At 48.1% G+C, this 21,110-nt stretch overlaps 1 protein-coding gene and 2 pseudogenes across 1 annotated transcript; all 3 read left to right on the plus strand.

Annotated features, from left to right (window-relative positions):
• Window positions 1-256: 256 nt before the first annotated feature.
• Window positions 257-6,106, plus strand: LOC132868086 (zinc finger protein 850-like; annotated as a pseudogene).
• A 733-nt stretch (window positions 6,107-6,839) lies between these two features.
• Window positions 6,840-7,574, plus strand: LOC132868105 (zinc finger protein 154-like; the record flags this gene model as incomplete). Its single annotated transcript, XM_060901057.1, is given in 1 exon segment — window positions 6,840-7,574. A coding segment is annotated over 1 exon segment (735 nt), but the record flags the coding sequence as incomplete, so codon positions are not given.
• A 176-nt stretch (window positions 7,575-7,750) lies between these two features.
• LOC132868087 (zinc finger protein 850-like) lies at window positions 7,751-19,413 on the plus strand (annotated as a pseudogene).
• Window positions 19,414-21,110: the final 1,697 nt, after the last annotated feature.

A 21,110-nucleotide genomic window follows, 5' to 3' on the forward strand; every position in this document is an offset into this window, starting at 1 on the left:
ACACCAGCACAGTCACACAGGAGAGAAGCCGTAGCACTGCTCACAGAGTGGGAACACTTTTAATCGTCAGAGTCATGTCCAACAACACCAGCGCATTCACACAGGAGAGAAAGCATATCACTGCTCACAGAGTGGAAGGAGTTTTACTCGTCAGAGTCATCTCCAACACCACCAGCGCATTCAGACAGGAGAGAAGCCGTTTCACTGCTCACAGTGTGGGAAGAGTTTTACTCAGCAGAGAGCTCTCCAACGACACCAGCGCATTCACACAGGAGAGAAGCCATATCACTGCTCACAGTGCGGAAAGAGTTTTACTCGCCAGAGTGCTCTCCATCAACACCAGTGCATTCACTCAGGAGAGAAGCCGTATCACTGCTCACATTGTGGGAAGAGTTTTACTCATCAGAGTGATCTCCAACAACACCAGCGCATTCACACAGGAGAGATGCCATATCACTGCTCACAGTGTGAGAGAGTTTTACTCGTCAGAGTCATCTCCAACAACACGTGCACATTCACACAGGAGAGAAACCAGATCACTACTCACAGTGTGGGAAGAGTTTTACTCATCAGAGTGATCTCCAAAAACACCAGCGAATTCACACAAGAGAGAAACCATATCACTGCTCACAGTTTGGGAAGTGTTTTCCACACCAGAGTGCCCTCCAAACACACCAGGGCATTCACAGAGGAGAGAAGCCATATCACTGCTCACAGTGTGGAAAGAGTTTTACTCGTCAGAGTCATCTCCAACAACACCAGCGCATTCACACAGGAGAGAAGCCGGTTCACTGCTCACAGTGTGGGAAGAGTTATACTCGTCAGACTCATCTCCAACAACACCACCGCATTCACACAGGAGAGAAACCATATCGCTGCTCACAGTGTGGGAAGAGTTTTACTCACCAGAGTGCTCTCCAAACACACGAGCGCATTCACACAGGAGAGAAGCCGTATCACTGCTCACAGTGTGGAAAGAGTTTTACTCCTCAGTCATCTCCAAAAACACCAGCGCATTCACAATGGAGAGAAGCTGTATCACTGCTCACAGTGTGGAAATAGTTTTACTCTGCAGAGCCATCTCCAAAAACACCAACACAGTCATACAGGAGAGAAGCCTCATCACTGCTCACAGTGTGGGAAGAGTTTTACTCGTCAGAGTCATCTCCAACAACACCAGCGCATTCAAACAGGAGAGAAGCCGTATCACTGCTCACAGTCTGGGAAGAGTTTTACTCACCAGAGTGCTCTCCAACTACACCAGGGCATTGACACAGGAGAGAAGCCGTTTCATTGCTCACAGTGTGGAAAGACTTTTACTCGCCAGAGTGCTCTCCAACAACACCAGCGCATTCACTCAGGAGAGAAACCATAAAGCCTGTCACAGAGTGGGAAGAGTTTTACTCAGCAGAATAATCTCCAACCACACCAGCGCATTCACACAGGAGAGAAGCCGTATCACTTCTCACAGTGTGGAAAAAGTTTTACTCATCAGAGTGCTCTCCAACAACAGCAGCGCATTCACACAGGAGAGAAACCATATCACTACTCACAGTGTGGGAAGAGTTTTACTCAGCAGAGTCATCTCCAAAAACACCCGCACAGTCACACAGGAGAGAAGCCGTAGCACTGCTCACGATGTGGGAAGAGTTTAACTCGTCAGAGACATCTCCAACAGCACCAGCGCATTCACACAGGAGAGAAGCCACATCACTGCTCACAGTGTGGGAAGACTTTTAATCGTCAGAGTCATCTCCATCAACACCAGCGCATTCACACAGGAGAGAAGCCGCATCATTGCTCACAGAGTGGGAAGAGTTTTATTCAGCAGAGTCATCTACAAAAACACCAACGCAGTCATGCAGGAGAGAAGCCGTTTCACTGCTCACAGTGTCGAAAGAGTTTTACTCGTAAGAGTGCTCTCCAACAACACCAGCGCATTCACACAGGAGAGAAGCTGTATCACTGCTCACAGTGTGGGAAGAGTTTTACTCAGCAGAGTCATCTCCAAAAACCCCAACGCAGTCATACAGGAGAGAAACCATTTCTCTGCTCACGGTGTGGAAAGAGTTTTACTCGTCAGAGTCATCTCCATCAACACCAGCGCATTCACACAGGAGAGAATCCATATCGCTGCTCACAGTGTGGGAAGTGTTTTACTCACGAGAGAGATCTCCAAACACACGAGCGCATTCACACAAGAGAGAAACCGTATCACTGCTCACAGTTTGGAAAGTGTTCTACTCAGCAGAGACATCTCCAAACACACCAGAGCATTCACACAGGAGAGAAGCCGTATCACTGCTCACAGTGTGGAATGTGTTTTACTCAGCAGAGTAACCTCCAAACACACCAGCGCATTCACACAGGAGAGAAACCATATCGCTGCTCACAGTGTGGGAAGTGTTTTACTCATCAGAGTGCTCTCCAAACACACCAGCGCATTAACACAGGAGAGAAGCCGTATCACTGTTCACAGTGTGGGAAGAGTTTTACTCAGCAGAGTCATCTCCAACAACACCAGCGCATTCACTGAGTAGAGAAACCATATCGCTGCTCACAGTGTGGGAAGTGTTTTACACACCAGAGTGGTCTCCAAACACACCAGGGCATTCACACAGGAGAGAAGCCGTATCACTGCTCACAGTGTGGAAAGAGTTTTACTCGTCAGAGTGCTCTCCAAACACACCAGAGCATTCACACTGGAGAGAAGCCATTTCACTGCTCACAGTGTGGGAAGAGTTTTACTCGTCAGAGTCATCTCCAACAACAGAAGCGCATTCACACAGGGGAGAAGGCCTATCACTGCTCAAAGTGTGGGACGAGTTTTACTCGTCAGAGTCATCTCCAACAACACCAGCGCATTCACACAGGAGAGAAGCCGTATCACTGCTCACAGTGTGGAAAGAGTTTTACTCGTCAGAGTCATCTCCAACAACACCAGCGCATTCACACAGGCCAGAAACCATATCGCTGCTAACAGTGTGGTAAGAGTTTTACTCACCAGAATGCTTTCCAAACACACCAGCGCATTCACACAGGAGAGAAGCCGTTTCACTGCTCACAGTGTGGAAAGAGTTTTATTCGTCAGGGTCATCTCCAACAACACCAGCGCATTCACACAGGAGAGAAGCTGTATCACTGCTCACAGTGTGGAAAGAGTTTTACTCTGCAGAGTGCTCTATAACATCACCAGCGCATTCACTCAGGAGAGAAACCATAAAGCCTGTCACAGTGTGGGAAGAGTTTTACTCAGCAGAGTAATCTCCAAACACACCAGCGCATTCAGACAGGAGAGAAGCCGTATCACTGCTCGCAGTGTGGAAAAAGTTTTACTCATCAGAGTGCTCTCCAACAACAGCAGCGCATTCACACAGGAGAGAAGCCGTATCACTGCTCACAGTGTGGGAAGAGTTTTACTCAGCAGAGTCATCTCCAAAAACACCCGCACAGTCACACAGGATAGAAGCCGTAGCACTGCTCACAATGTGGGAAGAGTTTTACTCATCAGAGACATCTCCAACAACACCAGCGCATTCACACAGGAGAGAAGCCGCATCACTGCTCACAGTGTGGGAAGACTTTTACTCGTCAGAGTCATCTCCATCAACACCAGCGCATTCACACAGGAGAGAAGCCGCATCACTGCTCACAGAGTGGGAAAAGTTGTACTCAGCAGAGTGATCTCCAACATCATCAGCACATTCACACAGGAGAGAAGCCGTATCACTGCTCACAGGGTGGGAAGAGTTTTACTCAGCAGAGTCATCTCCAAAAACACCAACGCAGTCATACAGGAGAGAAGCCGTATCACTGCTCACAGTGCGGAAAGAGTTTTCCTCGCCAGAGTGCTCTCCATCAACACCAGTGCATTCACTCAGGAGAGAAACCATATCGCTGCTAACAGTGTGGAAAGAGTTTTACTCACCAGAGTGCTCTCCAAACACACCAGCGCATTCACACAGGAGAGAAGCCTTATCACTGCTCACAGTGTGGAAAGAGTTTTACTCGTGAGAGTCATCTCCAACAACACCAGCGCATTCACACAGGAGAGAAGCTGTATCACTGCTCACAGTGTGGAAAGAGTTTTACTCTGCAGAGTGCTCTCCAGACACACCAGAGCATTCACACAGGAAAGAAGCCGTATCACTGCTCACAGTGTGGAAAGAGTTTTACTCAGCAGAGTAATCTCCAAACACACCAATGCATTCACAAAGGAGAGATGCCGTATCACTGCTCACAGTTTGGAAAGAGTTTTACTCGTCAGAGTGCTCTCCAACAACACTAGCGCATTCACACAGGAGAGATGCCGGTTCACTGCTCACAGTTTGGGAAGAGTTTTACTCGTCAGAGTCATCTCCAACAACACCAGCGCATGCACACAGGAGAGAAACCATATCGCTGCTCACAGTGTAGGAAGTGTTTTACACACCAGAGTGCTCTCCAAACACACCAGGGCATTCACACAGGAGAGAAGCCGTATCACTGCTCACAGTGTGGACAGAGTTTTACTCGTCAGAGTCATCTCCAATAACACCATCGCATTCACACATGAGAGATGCCGTTTCACTGCTCACAGTGTGTAAGGAGTGTTACTTGCCAGAGTGCTCTCCAACAACACCAGCGCATTCACTCAGGAGAGAAACCATATCGCTGCTCACAGTGTGGGAAGAGTTTTACTCGCCAGAGTGCTCTCCAAACACAACAGGGCATTCACACAGGAGAGAAACCATATCGCTGCTCACAGTGTGGAAAGAGTTTTACTCACCTGTGTGCTCTCCAAACACACCAGCGCATTCACACAGGAGAGAAGCCGTATCACTGCTCACAGTGTGGGAAGAGTTTTACTCAGCAGAGTCATCTCCAAAAACACCAGCACAATCACACAGGAGAGAAGCCGTATCACTGCTCACAGTGTGGAAAGAGTTTTACTCGTCAGCGTCATCTCCAACAACACCAGCGCATTCACACAGGAGAGAAGCTGTATCACTCCTCTCAGTGTGGAAAGAGTTTTACTCCTCAGAGTGCTCTCCAAACACACCAGAGCATTCACACAGGAAAGAAGCCTTATCACTGCTCACAGTGTGGAAAGAGTTTTAATCAGCAGAGTAATCTCCAAACACACCAGCGCATTCACACAGGAAAGAAGCCTTATCACTGCTCACAGTGTGGAAAGAGTTTTAATCAGCAGAGTAATCTCCAAACACACCAGAGCATTCACACAGGAAAGAAGCCTTATCACTGCTCACAGTGTGGGAAGAGTTTTACTCAGCAGAGTCATCTCCAAGAACACCAGCGCATTCACACAGGAGAGAAGCCACATGACTTCTCACAGTGTGGGAAGACTTTTACTCCTCAGAGTAATCTCCAAGAACACCAGCGCATTCACACAGGAGAGAAGCCACATCACTGCTCACAATGTGGTAAGAGTTTTAATCGTCAGAGTGCTCTCCCACGACACCAGCGCATTCACACAGGAGAGATGCCGTATTACTGCTCACAGTGTGGGAAGAGTTTTACTCAGCAGAGTCATCTCCAAAAACACCAGCACAGTCACACAGGAGAGAAGCCGCATGACTTCTCACAGTGTGGGAAGACTTTTACTCCTCAGAGTAATCTCCAAGAACACCAGCGCATTCACACAGGAGAGAAGCCACATCACTGCTCACAATGTGGTAAGAGTTTTTCTCATCAGAGACTTCTCCAACAACACCAGCGCATTCACACAGGAGAGAAGCCGCATGACTGCTCACAGTGTGGGAAGACTTTTACTCGTCAGAGTCATCTCCAACAACACCAGCACTTTCACAATGGAGAGAAACCATATCACTGCTCACAGAGTGGGAAGAGTTTTACTCAGCAGAGTGATCTCCAACATCATCAGCGCATTCACACAGGAGAGAAGCTGTATCACTGCCCTCAGTGTGGGAAGAGTTTTACTCATCAGAGTCATCTCCAAACACACAAGTGCATTCACACAGGAGAGAAGCCGTTTCACTGCTCACAGTGTGGAAGGAGTTTTACTCGCCAGAGTGCTCTCCATCAACACCAGCGCATTCACAGAGGAGAGAAGCTGTATCACTGCCCACAGTGTGGGAAGAGTTTTTCTCATCAGAGTCATCTCCAAACACACGAGTGCATTCACACAGGAGAGAAGCCGCATGACTGCTCACAGTGTGGGAAGACTTTTACTCTTCAGAGTCATCTCCAACAACACCAGCGCTTTCACAATGGAGAGAAACCATATCACTGCTCACAGAGTGGGAAGAGTTTTACTCAGCAGAGTGATCTCCAACATCATCAGCGCATTCACACAGGAGAGAAGCCGTTTCGCTGCTCACAGTGTGAGAAGTGTTTTACTCACGAGAGTGATCTCCAAACACACCAGCTCATTCACACAAGAGAGAAACCGTATCACTGCTCACAGTGTCGAAAGTGTTTTACTCACCAGAGTGCTCTCCAACTACACCATGGCATTGACACATTAGAGAAGCCGTTTCCCTGCTCACAGTGTGGAAGGAGTTTTACTCGCCAGAGTGCTCTCCACACACACCAGCGCATTCACACAGGAGAGCAGCCGTTTCACTGCTCACAGTGCGGAAAGAGCTCACCAGACTGCTCTCCATCAACCCCAGTGCATTCACTCAGGAGAGAAACCATATCGCTGCTCACAGTGTGGGAAGAGTTTTACTCACCAGAGTGCTCTCCAAACACACCAGCACATTCACTCAGAAGAGAAGCCGCATCACTGCTCACAGTCTGGAAAGAGTTTTACTCATCAGCGTGCTCTCCAAACACACCAGCATATTCACACAGGAGAGAAGCCGTATCACTGCTCACAGTTTGGGAAGAGTTTTACTCAGCAGAGTGCTCTCCAAGGACACCAGCGCATTCAAACAGGAAAGAAGCCGTATCACTGCTCACAGTGTGGGAAGAGTTTTACTCAGCAGAGTGCTCTCCAACGACACCAGCGTATTCACACAGGAGAGAAACCGTATCACTGCTCAGAGTGTGGGAAGAGTTTTAGTCAGCAGAGTGCTCTCCAACGACACCAGCACATTCACACAGGAGAGAAGCCGTATCACTGCTCACAGTGTGGAAAGAGTTTTACTCGCCAGAGTGCTCTCCATCAACACCAGTGCATTCACTCAGGAGAGAAACCATATCGCTGCTCACAGTGTGGGATGAGTTTTACTCAGCAGAGTGCTCTCCAATGACACCAGGGCATTCACGCAGGAGAGAAGCCGTATCACTGCTCACAGTGTGGAAAGAGTTTTACTCATCAGAGTGCTCTCCAAACACACCAGCACATTCACACAGGAGAGAAGCCGTATCACTGCTCACAGTGCGGAAAGAGTTTTACTCACCTGAGTGCTCTCCACACACACCAGCGCAATCACTCAGGAGAGAAGCCGTATCACTGCTCACAGTGTGGAAAGAGTTTTACTCATCAGAGTCATCTCCAAACACACCAGCGCATTCACACAGGAGAGAAGCTGTATCACTGCTCACAGGGTGGGAAGAGTTTTACTCAGCAGAGTGCTCTCCAACGACACCAGCGCATTCACACATGAGAGAAACCGTTTCACTGCTCACAGTGTGGGAAGAGTTTTACTCAGCAGAGTGCTCTCCAACGACAGCAGCGCATTCACACAGGAGAGAAGCCGCATCACTGCTCACAGTGCGGAAAGAGTTTTACTCGCCAGAGTGCTCTCCATCAACACCAGTGCATTCACTCAGGAGACAAACCATGTCTCTGCTCACAGTGTGGGAATAGTTTTACTCACCAGAGTGCTCTCCACACACACACCAGCGCATTCACTCAGGAGAGAAGCCGTATCACTGCTCACAGTGTGGGAAAAGTTTTACTCATCAGAGTGATCTCCAACAACACCAGCGCATTCACACAGGAGAGAAGCCGTATCACTGCTCACAGTGTGGGGAGAGTTTTACTCGGCAGAGTCATCTCCAACAACACCTGCGCATTCACACAGGAGAGAAGCCATATCACTGCTCGCAGTGTGGGGAGAGTTTCCTCATCAGAGTCATCTCCAAACACACCAGTGCATTCACACAGGAGAGAAGCCGTTTCACTGCTCACAGTGTGGAAGCAGTTTTACTCGCCAGAGTGCTCTCCATCAACACCAGCGCATTCACACAGGAGAGAAGCTGTATCACTGCCCACAGTGTGGGAAGAGTTTTACTCATCAGAGTCATCTCCAAACACACCAGTGCATTCACACAGGAGAGAAGCCGTATCACTGCTCACAGTGCTGAAAGAGTTTTACTCACCTGAGTGCTCTCCACACACACCAGCGCATTCACTCAGGAGAGAAGCCGTATCACTGCTCACAGTGTGGAAAGAGTTTTACTCATCAGAGTCATCTCCAAACACACCAGCGCATTCACACAGGAGAGAAGCCGTATCACTGCTCACAGGGTGGGAAGAGTTTTACTCAGCAGAGTGCTCTCCAGCGACACCAGCGCATTCACACATGAGAGAAACCGTTTCGCTGCTCACAGTGTGGAAAGGGTTTTACTCACCAGAGTGCTCTCCAACTACACCAGGGCATTGACACATTAGAGAAGCCGTTTCCCTGCTCACAGTGTGGAAGGAGTTTTACTCGCCAGAGTGCTCTCAACCAAAACCAGCTCATTCACTCAGCAGAGAAACCATATCGCTGCTCACAGTGTGGGAAGAGTTTTACTCACCAGAGTGCTCTCCACACACACCAGTGCATTCACACAGGAGAGAAGCCATTTCACTGCTCTCAGTGCGGCAAGACCTCGCCAGATTGCTCTCCATCACCACCAGTGCATTCACTCAGCAGAGAAACCATATTGCTGCTCACAGTGTGGGAAGAGTTTTACTCACCATAGTGCTCTCCAAACACACCAGCACATTCACTCAGAAGAGAAGCCGCATCACTGCTCACAGTGTGGAAAGAGTTTTACTCATCAGCGTGCTCTCCAAACACACCAGCGCATTCACACAGGAAAGAAGCCGTATCACTGCTCACAGTGTGGGAAGAGTTTTACTCATCAGCGTGCTCTCCAAACACACCAGCGCATTCACACAGGAAAGAAGCCGTATCACTGCTCACAGTGTGGGAAGAGTTTTACTCAGCAGAGTGCTTTCCAACGACAACAGCGCATTCACACAGGAGAGAAACCATATCACTGCTCACAGTGTGGGAAGAGTTTTACTCAGCAGAGTGCTCTCCAACGACACCAGCACGTTCACACAGGAGAGAAGCCGTATCACTGCTCACAGTGCGGAAAGAGTTTTAGTCGCCAGAGTGCTCTCCATGAACACCAGTGCATTCACTCAGGAGAGAAACCATATCGCTGCTCACAGTCTGGGAAGAGTTTTACTCAGCAGAGTGCTCTCCAATGACACCAGCGCATTCACTCAGGAGAGAAGCCGTATCACTTCTCACAGTGTGGAAAGAGTTTTACTCATCAGAGTGCTCTCCAAACACACCAGTGCATTCACTCAGGAGAGAAGCCCTATCACTGCTCACAGTTTGGAAAGAGTTTTAATCATCAGAGTGCTCTCCAAACACACCAGCGCATTCACACAGGAGAGAAGCCGTATCACTGCTCACAGTGCTGAAAGAGTTTTACTCACCTGAGTGCTCTCCACACACACCAGCGCATTCACTCAGGAGAGAAGCCGTATCACTGCTCACAGTGTGGAAAGAGTTTTACTCATCAGAGTCATCTCCAAACACACCAGCGCATTCACACAGGAGAGAAGCCGTATCACTGCTCACAGGGTGGGAAGAGTTTTACTCAGCAGAGTGCTCTCCAGCGACACCAGCGCATTCACACATGAGAGAAACCGTATCACTGCTCACAGTGTGGGAAGAGTTTTACTCAGCAGAGTGCTCTTCAAACACACCAGAGCATTCACACAGGAAAGAAGCCGTATCACTGCTCACAGTGCGGAAAGAGTTTTACTCGCCAGAGTGCTCTCCATCAACACCAGTGCATTCACTCAGGAGAGAAACCATATTGCTGGTCACAGTGTGGGAAAAGTTTTACTCACCAGAGTGCTCTCCAAACACACCAGCACATTCACTCAGATGAGAACCCGCATCACTGCTCACAGTGTGGAAAGAGTTTTACTCATCAGCGTGCTCTCCAAACACACCAGAGCATTCACACAGGAAAGACGCCGTATCACAGCTCACAGTGTGGGAAGAGTTTTACTCATCAGCGTGCTCTCCAACCACACCAGTGCATTCACACAGGAAAGAAGCCATATCACTGCTCACAGTGGGGGAAGAGTTTTACTCAGCAGAGTGCTCTCCAACGACACCAGCGCATTCACACAGGAGAGAAACCGTATCACTGCTCACAGTGTGGGAAGAGTTTTACTCAGCAGAGTGCTCTCCAACGACACCAGCACATTCACCCAGGAGAGACGCCGTATCAAATCAAATCAAATCAAGTTTATTTGTACAGCGCTTTTAACAATAAACATTGTCGCAAAGCAGCTTTACAGAATTTGAACGACTTAAAACAATCAAATTTCGTATTGATTATAAAATACTACTATTGACCTTTAAAGCACTAAATGGTCTCGCACCACAGTACCTGAGTGAACTTCTGCTCCTCTATGACCCGCCACGCCTACTTAGATCAAAAGGTGCAGGCTATCTGCTGGTACCTCGTATAGTGAAGGCTACATCAGGGGGCAGAGCCTTTTCTTACAAAGCCCCACTGTTATGGAACAGCCTTCCAAGTAATGTTCGGGTATCAGACACAGTCTCAGCATTTAAGTCTAGGCTGAAAACATATCTGTTTAGTCAATCCTTTTGTTACTGGTGTTTATGAGGTAAAGGAGTAGATCTGGAGGGTCCTCAGACATAGAGTGTTTTGGTAAACTGGGATGTATGGATGCTGTCAGTCCCCACTCGCTTGCTCACTCGAGTTTGTTGACGGTGTAGTGGCTGGCTGCTTTATGTATCACTGCTCACAGTGCGGAAAGAGTTTTACTCGCCAGAGTGCTCTCCATCAACACCAGTGCATTCACTCAGGAGAGAAACCATATCGCTGCTCACAGTGTGGGAAGAGTTTTACTCAGCAGAGTGCTCTCCAATGACACCAGCACATTCACGCAGGAGAGATGCCGTATCGCTGCTCACAGTGTGGAAAGAGTTTTACTCCTCAGAGTGCTCTCCAAACACACCAGCGCATTCACTCAGGAGAGAAGCCGTATCACTGCTCACAGTTTGGAAAGAGTTTTACTCATCAGAGTGCTCTCCAAACACACCAGCGCATTCACACAGGAGAGAAGCCGTATCACTGCTCACAGTGCTGAAAGAGTTTTACTCACCTGAGTGCTCTCCACACACACCAGCGCATTCACTCAGGAGAGAAGCCGTATCACTGCTCACAGTGTGGAAAGAGTTTTACTCATCAGAGTCATCTCCAAACACACCAGCGCATTCACACAGGAGAAAAGCCGTATCACTGCTCACAGTGTGGGAAGAGTTTTACTCAGCAGAGTGCTCTCCAACGACACCAGCGCATTCACACATGAGAGAAACCGTATCACTGCTCACAGTGTGGGAAGCGTTTTACTCAGCAGAGTGCTCTCCAACGACACCAGCGCATTCACACATGAGAGATACCGTATCACTGCTCACAGTGTGGGAAGAGTTTTACTCAGCAGAGTGCTCTCCAAAGACACCAGCGCATTCACACAGGAGAGAAGCCGTATCACTGCTCACAGTGCGGAAAGAGTTTTACTTGCCAGAGTGCTCTCCATCAACACCAGTGCATTCACTCAGGAGAGAAACCATTTCTCTGCTCACAGTGTGGGAATAGTTTTACTCACCAGAGTGCTCTCCACACACACACCAGCGCATTCACTCAGGAGTGAAGCCGTATCACTGCTCACAGTGTGGGAAGAGTTTTACTCATCAGAGTGATCTCCAACAACACCAGCGCATTCACACAGGAGAGACGCCGTATCACTGCTCACAGTGTGGGGAGAGTTTCCTCATCAGAGTCATCTCCAAACACACCAGTGCATTCAGACAGGAGAGAAGCCGTTTCAGTGCTCACAGTGTGGAAGGAGTTTTACTCGCCAGAGTGCTCTCCATCAACACCAGCGCATTCACACAGGAGAGAAGCTGTATCACTGCCCACAGTGTGGGAAGAGTTTTACTCATCAGAGTCATCTCCAAACACACCAGTGCATTCACACAGGAGAAAAGCCGTTTCACTGCTCACAGTGTGGAAGGAGTTTTACTCGCCAGAGTGATCTCCAACATCATCAGCGCATTCACACAAGAGAGAAGCCGTTTTGCTGCTCACAGTGTGGGAAGTGTTTTACTCACGAGAGTGATCTCCAAACACACCAGCGCATTCACACAAGAGAGAAACCGTATCACTGCTCACAGTGTGGAAAGTGTTTTACTCACCAGAGTGCTCTCCAACTACACCAGGGCATTGACACATTAGAGAAGCCGTTTCCCTGCTCACAGTGTGGAAGGAGTTTTACTCACCAGAGTGCTCTCCACCAAAACCAGCTCATTCACTCAGCAGAGAAACCATATCGCTGCTCACAGTGTGGGAAGAGTTTTACTCACCAGAGTGCTCTCCACACACACGAGTGCATTCACACAGGAGAGAAGCCGTTTCACTGCTCACAGTGCGGAAAGAGCTCGCCAGAGTGCTCTCCATCAACACCAGTGCATTCGCTCAGGAGAGAAACCATATCGCTGCTCACAGTGTGGGAAGAGTTTTACTCACCAGAGTGCTCTCCAAATTCAGCAGCACATTCACTCAGAAGAGAAGCTGCATCACTGCTCACATTGTGGAAAGAGTTTTACTCATCAGCGTGCTCTCCAAACACACCAGCGCATTCTCACAGCAAAGAAGCCGTATCACTGCTCACAGTGGGGGAAGAGTTTTACTCAGCAGAGTGCTCTCCAACGACACCAGCGCATTCACACAGGAGAGAAGCCGTATCACTGCTCACAGTGCGGAAAGAGTTTAACTCGCCAGAGTGCTCTCCATCAACGCCAGTGCATTCACTCAGGAGAGAAACCATATCTCTGCTCACAGTGTGGGAATAGTTTTACTCACCAGACTGCTCTCCACACACACACCAGCGCATTCACTCAGGAGAGAAGCCGTATCACTGCTCACAGTGTGGGAAGAGTTTTACTCATCAGAGTGATCTCCAACAACACCAGCGCATTCACACAGGAGAGAAGCCGTATCACGGCTCACAGTGTGGGGAGAGATTTACTCGTCAGAGTCATCGCCAACAACACCTGCACATTCACACAGGAGAGAAGCCATATCACTGCTCACAATGTGGAAAGAGTTTTACTCATCAGAGTGATCTCCAACAACACCAGCGCATTCACACAGGAGAGAAGCCGTATCACTGCTCACAGTGTGGGGAGAGATTTACTCGTCAGAGTCATCTCCAACAACACCTGCGCATTCACACAGGAGAGAAGCCGTATCACTGCTCACAGTGTGGGGAGAGTTTCCTCATCAGAGTCATCTCCAAACACACCAGTGTATTCACACAGGAGAGAAGCTGTTTCACTGCTCACAGTGTGGAAGGAGTTTTACTCGCCAGTGTGCTCTCCATCAACACCAGCGCATTCACACAGGAGAGAAGCTGTATCACTGCCCACAGTGTGGGAAGAGTTTTACTCATCAGAGTCATCTCCAAACACACCAGTGCATTCACACAGGAGAGAAGCCGTTTCACTGCTCACAGTGTGGAAGGAGTTTTACTCGCCAGAGTGATCTCCAACATCATCAGCGCATTCACACAGGAGAGAAGCCGTTTTGCTGCTCACAGTGTGGGAAGTGTTTTACTCACGAGAGTGATCTCCAAACACACCAGCGAATTCACACAAGAGAGAAACCGTATCACTGCTCACAGTGTGGAAAGTGTTTTACTCGCCAGAGTGCTCTCCACCAAAACCAGCTCATTCAGTCAGCAGAGAAACCATATTGCTGCTCACAGTGTGGGAAGAGTTTTACTCACCAGAGTGCTCTCCACACACACCAGCGCATTCACACAGGAGAGAAGCCGTTTCACTGCTCACTGTGCGGAAAGAGCTCGCCAGAGTGCTCTCCATCAGCACCAGTGCATTCACTCAGGAGAGAAACCATATCGCTGCTCAGTGTGGGAAGAGTTTTACTCACCAGAGTGCTCTCCAAACACACCAGCACATTCACTCAGAAGAGAATCCACATCACTGCTCACAGTGTGGAAAGAGTTTTACTCATCAGCGTGCTCTCCAAACACACCAGCGCATTCACACAGGAAAGAAACCGTATCACTGCTCACAGTGTGGGAAGAGTTTTACTCATCAGAGTGATCTCCAACAACACCAGCGCATTCACACAGGAGAGACGCCGTATCACTGCTCACAGTGTGGGGAGAGTTTCCTCATCAGAGTCATCTCCAAACACACCAGTGCATTCAGACAGGAGAGAAGCCGTTTCAGTGCTCACAGTGTGGAAGGAGTTTTACTCGCCAGAGTGCTCTCCATCAACACCAGCGCATTCACACAGGAGAGAAGCTGTATCACTGCCCACAGTGTGGGAAGAGTTTTACTCATCAGAGTCATCTCCAAACACACCAGTGCATTCACACAGGAGAAAAGCCGTTTCACTGCTCACAGTGTGGAAGGAGTTTTACTCGCCAGAGTGATCTCCAACATCATCAGCGCTTTCACACAAGAGAGAAGCCGTTTTGCTGCTCACAGTGTGGGAAGTGTTTTACTCACGAGAGTGATCTCCAAACACACCAGCGCATTCACACAAGAGAGAAACCGTATCACTGCTCACAGTGTGGAAAGTGTTTTACTCACCAGAGTGCTCTCCAACTACACCAGGGCATTGACACATTAGAGAAGCCGTTTCCCTGCTCACAGTGTGGAAGGAGTTTTACTCACCAGAGTGCTCTCCACCAAAACCAGCTCATTCACTCAGCAGAGAAACCATATCGCTGCTCACAGTGTGGGAAGAGTTTTACTCACCAGAGTGCTCTCCACACACACGAGTGCATTCACACAGGAGAGAAGCCGTTTCACTGCTCACAGTGCGGAAAGAGCTCGCCAGAGTGCTCTCCATCAACACCAGTGCATTCGCTCAGGAGAGAAACCATATCGCTGCTCACAGTGTGGGAAGAGTTTTACTCACCAGAGTGCTCTCCAAATTCAGCAGCACATTCACGCAGAAGAGAAGCTGCATCACTGCTCACATTGTGGAAAGAGTTTTACTCATCAGCGTGCTCTCCAAACACACCAGCGCATTCTCACAGCAAAGAAGCCGTATCACTGCTCACAGTGGGGGAAGAGTTTTACTCAGCAGAGTGCTCTCCAACGACACCAGCGCATTCACACAGGAGAGAAGCCGTATCACTGCTCACAGTGCGGAAAGAGTTTAACTCGCCAGAGTGCTCTCCATCAACGCCAGTGCATTCACTCAGGAGAGAAACCATATCTCTGCTCACAGTGTGGGAATAGTTTTACTCACCAGACTGCTCTCCACACACACACCAGCGCATTCACTCAGGAGAGAAGCCGTATCACTGCTCACAGTGTGGGAAGAGTTTTACTCATCAGAGTGATCTCCAACAACACCAGCGCATTCACACAGGAGAGAAGCCGTATCACGGCTCACAGTGTGGGGAGAGATTTACTCGTCAGAGTCATCGCCAACAACACCTGCGCATTCACACAGGAGAGAAGCCATATCACTGCTCACAATGTGGAAAGAGTTTTACTCATCAGAGTGATCTCCAACAACACCAGCGCATTCACACAGGAGAGAAGCCGTATCACTGCTCACAGTGTGGGGAGAGATTTACTCGTCAGAGTCATCTCCAACAACACCTGCGCATTCACACAGGAGCGAAGCCGTATCACTGCTCACAGTGTGGGGAGAGTTTCCTCATCAGAGTCATCTCCAAACACACCAGTGTATTCACACAGGAGAGAAGCCGTTTCACTGCTCACAGTGTGGAAGGAGTTTTACTCGCCAGTGTGCTCTCCATCAACACCAGCGCATTCACACAGGAGAGAAGCTGTATCACTGCCCAGAGTGTGGGAAGAGTTTTACTCATCAGAGTCATCTCCAAACACACCAGTGCATTCACACAGGAGAGAAGCCGTTTCACTGCTCACAGTGTGGAAGGAGTTTTACTCGCCAGAGTGATCTCCAACATCATCAGCGCATTCACACAGGAGAGAAGCCGTTTTGCTGCTCACAGTGTGGGAAGTGTTTTACTCACGAGAGTGATCTCCAAACACACCAGCGAATTCACACAAGAGAGAAACCGTATCACTGCTCACAGTGTGGAAAGTGTTTTACTCGCCAGAGTGCTCTCCACCAAAACCAGCTCATTCAGTCAGCAGAGAAACCATATTGCTGCTCACAGTGTGGGAAGAGTTTTACTCACCAGAGTGCTCTCCACACACACCAGCGCATTCACACAGGAGAGAAGCCGTTTCACTGCTCACAGTGCGGAAAGAGCTCGCCATAGTGCTCTCCATCAGCACCAGTGCATTCACTCAGGAGAGAAACCATATCGCTGCTCAGTGTGGGAAGAGTTTTACTCACCAGAGTGCTCTCCAAACACACCAGCACATTCACTCAGAAGAGAATCCACATCACTGCTCACAGTGTGGAAAGAGTTTTACTCATCAGCGTGCTCTCCAAACACACCAGCGCATTCACACAGGAAAGAAACCGTATCACTGCTCACAGTGTGGGAAGAGTTTTACTCAGCAGAGTGCTCTCCAACGACAGCAGCGCATTCATACAGGAGAGAAGCCGTATCACGGCTCACAGTGCGGAAAGAGTTTAACTCGCCAGAGTGCTCTCCATCAACACCAGTGCATTCACTCAGGAGAGAAACCATATCGCTGCTCACAGTGTGGGAAGAGTTTTACTCAGCAGAGTGCTCTCCAACGACACCAGCGCATTCACGCAGGAGAGAAGCCGTATCACTGCTCACAGTGTGGAAAGAGTTTTACTCATCAGAGTGCTCTCCAAACACACCAGCGCATTCACTCAGGAGAGAAGCCGTATCACTGCTCACAGTTTGGAAAGAGTTTTACTCATCAGAGTGCTCTCCAAACACACCATTGCATTCACACAGGAGAGAAGCCGTATCACTGCTCACAGTGCGGAAAGAGTTTTACTCACCTGAGTGCTCTCCACACACACCAGCGCATTCTCTCAGGAGAGAAGCCGTATCACTGCTCACAGTGTCGAAAGAGTTTTACTCATCAGAGTCATCTCCAAATACACCAGCTCATTCACAGAGGAGAGACGCCGTATCACTGCTCACAGTGTGGGAAGAGTTTTACTCAGCAGAGTGCTCTCCAACGACACCAGCGCATTCACACATGAGAGAAACCGTATCACTGCTCACAGTGTGGGAAGAGTTTTACTCAGCAGAGTGCTCTCCAACGACACCAGCATATTCACACAGGAGAGAAACCATATCTCTGCTCACAGTGAGGGAATAGTTTTACTCACCAGAGTGCTCTCCACACACACCAGCGTATTCACTCAGGCGAGAAGCCGTGTCACTGCTCACAGTGTGGGAAGAGTTTTACTCATCAGAGTGATCTCCAACAACACCAGCGCATTCACACAGGAGAGAAGCCGTATCACTGCTCACAGTTTGGGGAGAGTTTTACTCGTCAGAGTCATCTCCAACAACACCTGCTCATTCACACAGTATAGAAGCCGTATCACTGCTCACAGTGTGGGAAGCGTTTTACTCAGCAGAGTGCTCTCCAACAACACCAGCGCATTCACACATGAGAGAAACCATATCACTGCTCACAGTGTGGGAAGAGTTTTACTCAGCAGAGTGCTCTCCAACGACACCAGCACATTCACACAGGAGAGAAACCATATCTCTGCTCACAGTGTGGGAATAGTTTTACTCACCAGAGTGCTCTCCACGCACACCAGCGTATTCACTCAGGAGAGAAGCCGTATCACTGCTCACAGTGTGGGAAGAGTTTTACTCATCAGAGTGATCTCCAGCAACACCAGCGCATTCACACAGGAGAGAAGCCGTATCACTGCTCACAGTGTGGGGAGAGTTTTACTCGTCAGAGTCATCTCCAACAAAACCTGCGCATTCACTCAGGAGAGAAGCCGTATCACTGCTCACAGTGTGGAAAGAGTTTTACTCATCAGAGTGATCTCCATCAACACCAGTGCATTCACTCAGGAGAGAAACCATATCGCTGCTCACAGTGTGGGAAGAGTTTTACTCAGCAGAGTGCTCTCCAACGACACCAGCGCATTCACACATGAGAGAAACCGTATTACTGCTCACAGTGTGGGAAGAGTTTTACTCAGCAGAGTGCTCTCCAACAACACCAGCACATTCACACAGGAGAGAAACCATATCTCTGCTCACAGTGTGGGAATAGTTTTACTCACCAGAGTGCTCTCCACGCACACCAGCGTATTCACTCAGGAGAGAAGCCGTATCACTGCTCACAGTGTGGGAAGAGTTTTACTCATCAGAGTGATCTCCAACAACACCAGCGCATTCACACAGGAGAGAAGCCGTATCACTGCTCACAGTGTGGGGAGAGTTTTACTCGTCAGAGTCATCTCCAACAACACCTGCGCATTCACTCAGGAGAGAAGCCGTATCACTGCTCACAGTGTGGAAAGAGTTTTACTCATCAGAGTGATCTCCATCAACACCAGTGCATTCACTCAGGAGAGAAACCATATCTCTGCTCACAGTGTGGGAAGAGTTTTACTCAGCAGAGTGCTCTCCAACGACACCAGCGCATTCACACATGAGAGAAACCGTATTACTGCTCACAGTGTGGGAAGAGTTTTACTCAGCAGAGTGCTCTCCAACGACACCAGCACATTCACACAGGAGAGAAACCATATCTCTGCTCACAGTGTGGGAATAGTTTTACTCACCAGAGTGCTCTCCACGCACACCAGCGTATTCACTCAGGAGAGAAGCCGTATCACTGCTCACAGTGTGGTAAGAGTTTTACTCATCAGAGTGATCTCCAACAACACCAGCGCATTCACACAGGAGAGAAGCCGTATCACTGCTCACAGTGTGGGGAGAGTTTTACTCGTCAGAGTCATCTCCAACAACACCTGCGCATTCACTCAGGAGAGAAGCCATATCACTGCTCACAGTGTGGAAAGAGTTTTACTCATTAGAGTGATCTCCATCAACACCAGTGCATTCACTCAGGAGAGAAACCATATCTCTGCTCACAGTGTGGGAATAGTTTTACTCACCAGAGTGCTCTCTACACACACCAGCGTATTCACTCAGGAGAGAAGCCGTATCACTGCTCACAGTGTGGGAAGAGTTTTACTCATCAGACTGATCTCCAACAACACCAGCGCATTCACACAGGAGCGAAGCCGTATCACTGCTCACATTGTGGGGAGAGTTTTAGTTTTCAGAGTCATCTCCAACAACACCTGCACATTCACACAGGAGAGAAGCCGTATCATTGCTCACAGTGTGGAAAGAGTTTTACTCATCAGTGTGATCTCCAACAACACCAGCGCATTCACACAGGAGAGAAGCCGTATCACTGCTCACAGTGTGGGGAGAGTTTCCTTAGCAGAGTCATCTCCAACAACACCAGCGTCTTCACTCAGGAGAGAAGCTGCATGACTTATCAGTCTGGAAAGATGTTTACTTATTCAGTTAGAATTAAAACCTACAAGTGCACCAACTTTTAGACATTGCATGATTTTAAATTTGTCCAATTAAATATGGTTATTATTACAGTTTTGGCTGAAAATGACCTGTACTTTGAACTTTATTGTTCATGTTATATGACTGTTTTAAAATACATCACCTTATAGTGATGTTTAAAACAAGACTATTATTGTTTTCTTTTGATCTTAAGTAGTCATTAATTACCACCATATAAGTGACAATTAAACTGCACCACTATTATCAATGTAATACTGCAGCATGAGACTAATTGTTAATGGAATTGGTACTGATCAGGAGTTTAATGTACTATAATAGAACTGTGGATCAAACCAAATGAGTATGCACCATTTGAAATGAAGCTCTTCCATCTATATGCATCCACCTTGTCTCACTGGTAGAGGAGAAGCCATCAGTTATTTATAATGATCTAGGAATCATACAAAAACCTGAACAAAAATTCTGTATGTTTGAAGTTCTTTATCCTATTATATGTAGCCAAAAAAATAATTCTACCTGGTCAGTTCAGCTAATTATTATTTCCTGACGCGTGGGGTCTATATTCTGAAGTTCTTTCTGAATTTCATCTCCAACCTGGTTGTTTATTGAGACAACAGATTGTTACAGACACTATTTTTTTTGATCACCTGGAAGAGACTGAGAACAGCATTCCTGTCCATTCTAGATTCAGTAGGGATTAATGAGAGAGTCACAGGATCTAACCCTATTTTTTGAGGTTTTTGTATGATTCCTAATCGTCACATTCTTGATCTAATACTTGCATTTGTATTAAATAGAGAAAATATCGGAGCACTGTGGCTCAGTCGACTAAGGCGCCATACCATAAATCCAGGGACCCGCGTTTGATTCCAACCAGTGGTCATTTCCCGATCCCTACCTGTGTCTCTATCTAGCTCGTTTCCAGTCTCCACACTGTCCTATCCAATAAAAAGGTGAGAAAAGCCCCCAAAAATATATATAGAAAATATAGTCACACTTATACAGTCTGAAGCTCCCTCAGACCATTACCTCATCTCTTTTGAAATGTCTTAATATATGCACCTTGCATGCCATTGCATCAAAAGTACATTCACATCAACTACTGCATAAAGTTTTATCAGTAGTCTCCCAGACTTATCAATTTGATTGGATCCCCGTTGGACCCCACAGAACTTGATCAGCCAACTGAATGCTTACAGTCAACGTTCTGCTTTACTTTAGATAATGTAGCTCCACTTAAAAGAAAATAATTCAGGAGAAAATAAAATAAAACCTAGCATCCTGGTATAACAATCACACATGCACCTTAAAACACAAAATTGATAGTATTCCATTTAGCATGGAAGGAGAGCCTCTGGAACTACAAAGACAAGCT

Source organism: Neoarius graeffei, chromosome 19 (genome assembly GCF_027579695.1).
Source record: "Neoarius graeffei isolate fNeoGra1 chromosome 19, fNeoGra1.pri, whole genome shotgun sequence".
Lineage (NCBI taxonomy): Eukaryota > Metazoa > Chordata > Actinopteri > Siluriformes > Ariidae > Neoarius > Neoarius graeffei.